General features: G+C 35.5%; 1 protein-coding gene and 1 long non-coding RNA gene across 2 annotated transcripts; one reads left to right on the forward strand and one right to left on the reverse strand.

Annotated features, from left to right (window-relative positions):
- Positions 1-2861: 2861 nt before the first annotated feature.
- On the reverse strand, positions 2862-4954 carry LOC115239221. Its single transcript, XR_003884604.1, has 3 exons — positions 3869-4954; positions 3600-3755; positions 2862-3531 (listed from the first exon to the last, which is right to left on the reverse strand). It is a non-coding gene; the product is annotated as an uncharacterized LOC115239221 (long non-coding RNA).
- Positions 4955-4975: 21 nt separating this feature from the next.
- LOC115239220 lies at positions 4976-6058 on the forward strand. The gene is made up of 2 exons (XM_029813618.1): positions 4976-5072; positions 5147-6058. Exons 1-2 carry the CDS (start codon positions 4986-4988, stop codon positions 5951-5953), a joined length of 894 nt encoding a protein of 297 aa, XP_029669478.1. The 5' UTR covers positions 4976-4985; the 3' UTR covers positions 5954-6058.
- Positions 6059-10899: the final 4841 nt, after the last annotated feature.

A 10899-nucleotide genomic window follows, 5' to 3' on the forward strand; every position in this document is an offset into this window, starting at 1 on the left:
TTTGTTTATACATGTACTATTTCCACATTTGAATACTTAAAATAACTGCTATATTTCTCAAACTTTTTTTGTTAATAACTTTTTAACGAACAACGAGCGACGGTTAAAACCTCTTGGATGTTACTCAGGACAGTGACCTTGACAACATATGTCAAGGTCAAAGTCATTGGAGGTGGGTACGTTAATCTAAATATTTACCGAAGATAGAAGTATATTAAGACAAAGTTCAATTAATGATCAAGAAATAACGGTTCAAGAAAGTTTAAATACAAACATAACAAACATAAGAAAAAAATTAAGTATTACAGAAAACAGGAGTTATTAGAATTAGAAGAGCAATTAATTTTAGAAGTACAGGTACGCGAAGCATTATGGAATCCACAAGTGGATCTGTCACGCCGCAGCAGAAAATCAACAGCACAATTATGGAAAGAAATTTCCGAAGCATCAAATGGTAAGCAAATACTTATTCAATAATAAAATAATCATAGGAATAGTATGCAACTTAATAATTATTAATATAAATCTGTTTATAACATATGATGTTTTCCAGGAAAACTATCAGACAAAGAAGCAAAGACGAAGTTTAAATCACTGCACGATACATATAGAAGAATTGTTAGCAATGAATCATTAGCTAGCGGATCAGAAAGACCTGCTAAAATGAGCAAGTGGCAACACTACGATAATTTCTCGTTTTTGCGTGACTTGTGCTTACAGAAACCGTAAGTATTTTTTTATTATATTGTTCCTCCGGAATACTTATAATAAAATGTCAACATCTCTTTACATTGTGTAATGCAATAAAAAATAAATAATTAAAAATTAACTAAATAAATAAAAAATTAATAGATAAATTAAATATATATTAATAAATTATAAAATAAATTGTATAAAAAACATGCAGAAAATAAATGTATATAAAACAATAAAAAAAACAATACTTAACTGTTAATAGAACCAAATCAAATGTGTCATGCCGAACTGATGCTGATGATGACTGAACTGCTACTATTTATGAAGATGTAGAAGAAAATAGACAGCAAAGTATGTTTTATCTATAATTCTATATATAAATATAATATTACCTATATTATATATTAAGTGTACTATATTTTTCAGACTATAATAAGAAACAAAGCACAAATAAAAAAAATTTTAATTCAGCACTTGATAGAATTGCTGATGCCTTTTGTGAAAGAAGTAAACAAGCACCAATTACTTTGCCTGATCTTCCACAAAACGACGAAGTGGACGCAATTGTGTCCGTAGTTGAACAAAGATTGAGGAAACTTCCACCAAATATGTTGGATAATGCAGCGCAGAAACTATTTCAAATAACATATAATCTTATTAAGGAGACTGAAAATTAAGTTTTTATTTTATCTTTATTTTTTGATATGTGATAATAGTATATTATTATAATCGTAATACTATTATAAACATGTTATATAGTATATATAGCTTATACCAAAGTTTATTTTTATATAGTTTATATTAAGTTTATTTTATTATTTTAAAATAAAATAATAAACAATTAGAGAACAAATTTAACAGAAAGAGAAAACATTTTATTTTATTTACATTGTTTTTTATGTAGCATTCTTATAAACAATGATATAAATATAATATATATCTGTGTATGCATATAAAGAATATATAAGAGGCTATATTTTATATGTTTGGAAATACATTTTTAGCAAAAGTTATTTTGCCATGGCACAGAGCCTTCATTATTAAAATATGTGCAAAACTTATCCCGTATTTCCATATTTTTTTTATTGGTCATATAAGATCCTACTCGTTGTATTTCACGATAAGCGGAACCGTTTTCAAAAACCATTCTCCAAGTGTCAGGTATAAAACTATTATGATCATCAAAATGATCAACCATATTTATAGGTACATATTCATTAACGTTTATGTCCTGTTTGCGTAACCAGTTGTGCAAGCACACAATGGCTTGCACAATTTTCTCTACAGTTTCCACTTTTGCAATTATTGGCTTCCTCAATATTCGCCATTGGCTAGCAAGAATCCCAAATGTGTTTTCAACAATTCGCCTAGCACGGCTCAATCGATAATTAAAGATATTTTTTTCTTTAATCAATCCGCCTCTTCCTGAGTATGGTCGAAGCAAATATCCTTTTAAAGGAAATACTTCGTCTCCGACGAGGCAATATGGCAATGTCGGACCATTTTCAGAAATAATGTCTGCATCTGGTACATCCATCTTTTTTTGTTCAAACTTTTTACCAAATTGACATTTTTTGAAAATGCCACCATCACTGCGTGTACCGTAAACTCCAATGTCAACAAATGTAAATAAGTAATTAGTGTCACATACTGTCATTAAGACAATACTGTGACTGTTTTTATAGTTATAATACATAGAACCAGCATTAGCAGGACACTGAAAAAATATTATTATAATAATTACATTTAACTTAAAAATCAGAGATATCAGAAATGTAATGTCTATATGATAATACTATTGAAATTCATACTTGAAGAATAATATGTTTTCCATCAATGGCACCAATACAATGCGGAAAATTGCATCGATGTTCGAAATCTGTTGCAATACGAAGCCAATCTTCTTCGGTTGAAGAAGGTGGAAGAACAACTGGGCACAACATATTCCAAAGTACTTCACATGTTTCAGATATAATGTTGCATACTGTTGTATATCCTAATAAATATTGGTATGACATTGATATCATTGAGTAGCCCGAAGCCAAATATCTATATGTGAAAGACAATAGTTAGTAATAAGTTTTAAATCATCCATATAATCAGATGTCTAGTATGTTGCTTTTATATTTTTGTGCATTTAAAAATATAATAAAACAAACCTTAAAGTTAAACACAAACGTTCTTCAGCATTGACAGGTTCTCTTATAAATGTCTGCTTCTGGAGTTTTGGTGCAACAATTTGTATCAAATCTTCCAATTGTTTTGATGACATACAAAAGTAGTTAATAAATCTTGCACTTTCTAATCTTATATATGGTAAGGTAGCTTTATAAAATCCATACTCGTTACGATTTTGAAACAGCCGTGCTACCCAAAACTTTTTTTTAGAATAATATTTTTTTTGAATTTGACCTGTCAATAGTAAAGTAATGGCAAAAATAATATCATTTTTAAATTTTATTTTACTTTCTCGAATCATATGATTACAATTTAATAGCTAATTGTAATATTTTTTTTTCTAGAAGCCATTGCGTAATGTATAAATTAATATAACTAATTACACAACTAACGCAAAATCTGTCTTGACTGATTACACAAATAACGCAAAATCTGTCATCAACTTTCAATTTTGTCGCTGCTGCTACCCTTTTCATGTACAAAAATTACCGCTGTATAGTTCAGCGACAAAAGTTGTCACGTGATCATTTTTGTCGCTCAAACAATCGGTTTCAGCGACTCATGAAAAGGCACCTTAATACACTCCGCAGTGTTGTTTGTTATTGTATTATATTCCAAATCCTCAATGTTTGCCTGCAACATATTATTGATACTCTTCTGCAAAAGTTGACAAAATATAAGTGTTTGCCTCTTTTTATAATTTTTATGTATCTATCAATACTCACTTGCTCTTCTTTAGCATGTTCCTTTGATGCTTGCTCATTTCTGTTTATATCTGTATTCTTTTTTAAAAAAATTCCAAATATTGTTGGAATCGCTCCTGATTTTAATTTTTGCTTCCCATCGCGTCTTTGTTTCCACATTTCCGGAAAAAAATGTACCTGTATGATAGAAAATATATATTACGTTATATACAATTTATACAATTTTTATATATATTTTATTTGCATTGTCTCACATTGTATAGCAATAAAATCAGAAATTATTACTTAACCTCGCAGAGACATGAATTATTCGTCGCTGTCCAATTTTCGCGTTGAACATTTCGTTCCCATAAAGCTCGACGTTGCGAATCTCTGGGAAATATTTTCATGGCATAATCTTTTTTTGCAGAATTATTGCAAAAAGGTGCAGCACACCCACCCATTCTGCACAATTATTCTTCAAAAATGTTCAAAATTACTTCGGATCACAATTCTGACACTTTTCATAAGCAACAGTGGCAGTACTGTCATGCGCATGCGTTCGTATTTAAAGTAAGATAGCGTATATTTCTATCTCTCTCGCAGAATTTTGCCAAAACTGTCAAGTTGGTCAGACTCTGTTAAGGCCTGTGTTCACGATCCGAGAACTCGGATCGAGTTTTCGGATAGAGTTTTTATCACCAGATGTTTGTCCTCTGTTGAATGCAGATGGTGTTACAATCAGCTATGTGAAGTTAGACTCGTAATTTTAACCAAATACCAACATATATTTTAATGTGTACAATTGAGGTGATAAATAAACAGATAAAATTATAAACATCGTACAAACATCGTACTTTTAATATTGTTGAAAAGGAAGGGTATAAATATTGAATTATAACTGTAAGTTTTTATTTTATTATTAAGTTTTTGTTTCTCACTGTAACGACAATATTTACTTGAATGGTGTGAAATTTTTAGATTTTTTGAGCCTTGGTGTCATCCAAACATTTATAATTAACATTTTTTTTAAAAATGACCGATAAAAAGCGGAAACTGAAAGAGTTGATGGCTATTGTTTTATTAGCCGAAGCTGTTGAGCAAGACGAGGAACTTGAACAAGAAGAATTCAAACGGCAACGACGTGGCCGATCGGTTTGGATGCGCGAATGGATAGTTCGAAGAAATCGAAATCTCAGGGGGACAATTCATTTAGCGCACAAAGAATTGAGATTCGAAGACAGCGAATGTTTCCAAAGATTCTTCAGAATGCGAACTGATTTATATGATCAACTTGTTGATATGGTGAAACCATTTATACAACGTCAAAATACGAACATGAGAGAATGTATCTCGCCGAGAGATCGTGTATCAGTCACTCTGCGATTTTTAGCCACCGGTGAAGCTTATAGAAGTTTAGAATATTCTATGAGAATTCCAGCATGTACCATTTCTCGTATCATTCCTGAAACAAGTCGTATTATTTATGAAGTACTTCGAAGAGATTATTTAAAGGTAAATAAATAAAACACGATATATGAACTTCTGAAATTAATAATGAAGATATATTTAACATATAATTTTTACAGACACCAGGTACAAATGAAGAGTGGACAGAAATTGCAAATAATTATTTTCAACTATGGAATGTTCCAAATTGTATTGGCTCTATGGATGGGCGACATATAGAATTCAAAGTGCCACTTAAGGACGGATCAATGTATTATAACTACAAGGGTACCAACAGCATTGTTTTATTAGCAGTAGTTGACGCTCTTTATCAATTTATATATGTCAATGTTGGCGTTAATGGCAGAATAAACGACGGAGGAATTTTTTGTAATAGTGATTTCGCACAACTATTAAATAATTCTCAAAATCCACTTAACATACCAGAAGATAAGCCTTTGCCTGGCATGGATGAATCTATGCCGTATGTTTTATTAGCGGATAATGCTTTTCCTTTGCAAAAGCATATACTGAAACCGTATCCGTCACGAAACTTGACTCATGATGAACAAATATTCAATTATAGACTCAGTAAAGGGAGGCGAATTGTTGAAAATAGTTTTGGAATATTAGCAAATAGATTTCGTGTTCTTTTGTCAACAATATACTTATCAGTTGATATTGTTCAAATTATTACCCTTGCATGTTGTGCCTTACATAATTATCTCTGTCGCGAAAATGGTGCATATTTACATGGAACAATAGACATTGAAAATGTAGAAAATCGTACAATATCACCTGGTGAATGGAGAAATAATAATGCACACTTACGCGATTTAGAAATTATTAATGTAAGACCTAATAGAAATGCCATTCATATTCGTAATGAACTCAAACGATATTTTAATACTGTTGGAGCTGTTGAATGGCAAAAGCATATGATTTAAGAATTGAAGAATCTAGATATAAAGCATAATTTTGGGTAAATTGTAAATAAATTGTACTAATCTAATGAATTGAAATATATATTTCAAATATAATGTATTGAAAACAAATTTTTGTTTTATTAATTATGGCACACAGAAGAATAGTTATATTTAATAACAATAAATATGATTGACAATTATAAATATAAGTATAAAAATAATAATAAGTATAAAAACTAAATCTCTTTTATGTATGTGTAACAATTATAAAATTTAAGTCTTCTCGCACGCGATTGATTTTTTTTATCACCCTTACACATTTACAATAACATAAATTTTTAAACAATGTTCCAAAACATAAGAAAATATCACTATAACATTGACATATAAAAGTAATATTATTTTAACAGATAAAAAAGTCATAGCATCTATTATTATGGCAATTATTAAAAGTATTGTATCAAAATGATGAAATTTTAAAAGTAATAGGTTTTCTTTATTCATTGTCTTCATCATCTACTAATTCGATCATTTTTCTTTGCAATCGTTTCAATCTTTTCCTATCTTTTATTTTACGTTCGCTTTCCAAGTATAGGATCCAGCGATGTATTCCGTCTTGGGCGTTTTCATCACCATCAGATATATTCATCAATGTTTCAGATGCAGCCTTCCAAAAATTTAGTCTGACATCTGATATTTCTGCCGAAGCTTCTTTTTTTTTGTAACGCTCTGTACGACTTGATGATCTGTTTGAATTAGATACCGAGGGAGTAGGCGAACGACGATTATTACAGTCGGCTTTAACAACTATAAATAATAGAAAAATAAATTAAAAAACGGTTTTAAAAATTATTTAGTTTTAAAAGGATCAATATAACTCTTATTACCATTATTTCTGATAAGATCACATGTATCCGTATATTGTAACTCCTCCATCAATGAATCGTTATTTAGATTTACGATACTCATGGTATCATCTGATGCATCAAGTTGCCGATTGGAATGCTGTAATTAATTATAATTTAAACAGTTTGAAAATTGCAATTTAATAACTTAAAATGTTAATATATTCTTTGCAATTACTATCAATGAACATTCTCCTGATCTAGCCGCAATGTGGCCATTCAGGAATGACAAGTCGTCAAATAACCACCACGTGGGCTTGTATACTTCATCGGCTGAAACCCCACTCACTTTTGACTGCCGAATTTTGTTTATTTGGTCTAAGTACTGCGATCGCAAGTTATTAATTTTTTTTTTACTGTATCAACTGTTATTGGCTGATTAGTGATATCCTGATAATTTCGACATATTTTGTTTGCAGTGCTTGATCACGTTTACTGCGATTAGGATATTCAGCAGATTTTGTAACATATAGGCAAGGATGCGGACCGCCATCTTGGTACCGTTTGTAGTCACACGTGTTTTCGAGTGCCTCCTAGCGAATTGTTAAATCAGCCAATTTCTGGGCTACCTCGAGTGCTCAGTGTAGATATATCGACGCCTCTTATCGTGTGCTTCCTCTGGAGCATTGTAATATAGGCGGCCCTGCAACGATTGAACCGATATCAGTGCAATTCTGACGCCGGCCACTACTACGCCTTTGTTCGAGACTTCGGCCATTGTGCCTTCTTTGTTCTTTTAGAAGAAAAATCTAATCCCTCTCTTTTCTCTCGCCCTTTCCCGCAGACTTTCCTATGGACTTTCCTTTTTCCCCTGGAGGAAGGATATCGTCGTCGACCTGCGTGGGATCCCACCACCTCTCTCTGCAAGTAAGTCCTCATTCTATCCATAAGAATTATTATGGACGTAGACGATCCCCAAGTAACGGCCGCCCTTGAGGCATTAATTTCTGAGGCCGGCTCCACGCCTGATCCTCGCGCCAAAATAAGCGCTAAACGACACTGTGAGATAGACCTGTCATCCTCCTCCATCAAGAACTTGCGTACAAGCACTGAAAGCAGTGTCAACTCACTTCATCGTCCAGTTTCTGGATCTTCCATCTCTCTTTCAGACAGCATCCGTGACAACCGCTATTCGGCCAGTAACGCCGGACCCTTTGATGTTCACATTCAACGTCTCTCTAATCCAAAGTCTTCGCTACACCCCACTTTTGTAGGAAGAATCATCTGTGAACTCAACGTAAAAGAGATCATGGAAATAAAGAAAATTGGATATTCAAAAGCCTCGGTTTTCTTTAAAACCAGAGAGGCTGCCAACGCCTTAGTAGAAGACGAGAGACCCTCTCTTTAAGATCTAGAAGCATTCATTCCCCCCTTCCGCACTTCTAGGAAGGGCATCATCAGAGACGTCCCACAGGATCTTTCTGAGCAAATGATCTTAAGTAATATCACAAGCCCGATCAAGGTTGTCGCTGTCAATAGAATGAATCGGAGAACCACAACAATCTTTCACATGGATTCTCAAGAAGATTCTCCATCCTCATCTGTCACTTACGTGCCTTCTCTCTCTGTCTCGCTCACCTTTGAGGAACAAAAGATCCCGAATCATGTCTTCATGTTTCACGTCAGGTATCCCGTGTCTCCATATGTTGCAAGAGTCTCACGATGCAATCGCTGTTTTAGATTTAGACATATTCAAACCAACTGTAAGAGTCAGCCACGCTGTGCACACTGCGGCGACAAAGGACACACCCATTTCAAGGAGAACTGTCAACGCGCTCAAAACCCGCCAAGGTGCGTGAATTGCCAGGGTGAACACAAAGCAGACTCTTCTCTCTGCCCGGAACTCTCTATACAGAAGGAAATCAGGAAATACGCAGCTTATAGAAACGTTTTTCTGTTAGACGCGAGAGAAATCTTTAAAGGTAACAAATCCCCTCCGCCCTATTCCTCTTCCTCTGAAAACTTCCCCAACTTCCCCTCTACACATTCTAAAGCTCATCCCTCTCATTCTAACCCCTACTCGTTCCCCCCTTCTCTACCTTCACTTCTCCCTCTGCTTCGTACGCTAATGCCTCCAAATATTTTTCTGCTATCCTTAAAACTCAGCCCATCCCCCTTTCGAACCTAACGCGCAATTCGAAACTTAAATCCGTTTCTCTGCCCCAGCTCGAACAACCTAATAGACTCTCCTCTCCTTCTCGCTCTCAAAAACAACTTCGCCCAAATGTCTATTTCTCTACTCCCTCCACTCCCTCTTCTCCTGCTTCGGCTCCTCCTCTCAGCTCGATCGCTAACTCTAAACTCACCTCCAACCCTTCAATTCTCCATGAGGCCCTTCTTCTCTTGGCTTTCCTTCTCTCTCAACTCTCTCCTCTGCTTTCCTCCATCAACTGGTCCGACGCCATTCCTGCAGTCATTCAATTCCTCCACGCCTTCATTGCTAATCCGGCTCCCGCCCCCTCTCGTCCCTCCGTAAATGACTAGCTGCCGTTTCCACAACGATTTCTCCCTATTCCAATGGAACTGTCATGGTATCCTTAATAAAATGGATATCCTCTCCCAAATCGGAAGCCAGTATGACATTCTTGCCCTATCTGAAGCTTGGCTCTCGCCGGACAAATCTCTCTTGTTAAAAGATTACAACATACTACGTAAATACGGTCCCTCCAATAGATCCGGAGGCGTTCTACTGGCTGTTAAGAACGTTATTCCTTTCACCAAACTCGACTCCATCTTCTCTCCAGATGGAATTTTTGAGGCGGTGGGGATCAAAGTTCCCTCCTCGCTCAACGACATTCTCATCATTTCTATTTACAGACATCCCACTCATTCGGACCCTCTCCTTTGGGAAAATCTTTTTAATTCCCTCCCTCCCTCCTCCCAAATTATCATCACAGGCGATTTCAACGCACATCACACATCCTGGGGCTGTAATCGCTCTGATTCTGTAGGTAACTCTTTCAACTCCTCTCAGGATTTCTCCTTTTTTCCAATCAATGATGGTACCCCTACCTTCATTTCCTTTTTCTCTCGCTCTTCCTCTGTCATTGACCTAACCTTTGTCTCCTCCAATCTAATTCCTTACTGTTCCTGGAACCCTCTCGATGACTCTCTGGGCAGTGATCACATCCCTTCCGTAATCTCGGTCAGTTATCCTATTAAGTCTCGCTCTTTCTTCTCGCACCGTCTTCACACCTCTAAAATCAAACGTAAACTTCTTTTCGCTACTCTTTCACTCTTCTTTCCCGCACTCTGTGCGCGCCTCGAATCCGAAAATTCTTCTCCGACAGAAAAATACAATGCGTTCTGCAACTTTCTTAAAGACATTGTGATCTCTCTCCTTCCCGAGCGCGAAGCTGACAAGAATAATCCTTGCAACAAAACGCGAGAAAAAAGAAATAACAAGCATAACGGATCCTTAACTCATCCACCCGCTCCCTGGTGGAACGAAAGCTGCACCGAAGCTGTCGACTTAAGAAGGCAAGCATTACGCGCTTTTCGTAGTAATCCCTCCAGGCTCACCTTCCTCAATTTGAAAAAACAAGAAACCCTCAACAAAAAAATTCTCCGTCAAGGAGAATGGCAAGGGATGGAGATCTTACTGCGAATCTATAACTTCTTTCACTAACATCTCAGCATTATGGCGCATCGTGAAAAGGTTCAAGAACAGAATCCTTAATCCCCCCTCCTTTCCCCCTCTTCTAACTTTGGTATTCCACCCGAGATTCAAAACCTAATCAACTCTATTGCTCCTCCTTCATGCCTTCACAAACTCTCAACCTCTTCTTTCAATTCCGACTGTCTCTACTCTTGTCGCATCTTTGACAATCCCTTTCGTTTAGACGACCTTCTTCACATTATCTACTCATTTAAAACCAAAAAGTCTTCTCCCGGTATGGACCAGATTGATTACACCATCCTATCCAGCCTCCCGGAAGAATACTATCCCGTTTTCCTCTCAATACTAAATGACCTATTCTTTTCCGGGGAATTTTCTGAGTCCTGGAGCCATTCCTTAGTCTACCTCATTCCCAAAGTTACTCCGGGGAAATTCCGCCCCAT

This window comes from Formica exsecta, unplaced genomic scaffold (assembly GCF_003651465.1).
Source record: "Formica exsecta isolate Colony F162 unplaced genomic scaffold, ASM365146v1 scaffold367, whole genome shotgun sequence".
NCBI classification, from domain to species: Eukaryota; Metazoa; Arthropoda; class Insecta; order Hymenoptera; family Formicidae; genus Formica; species Formica exsecta.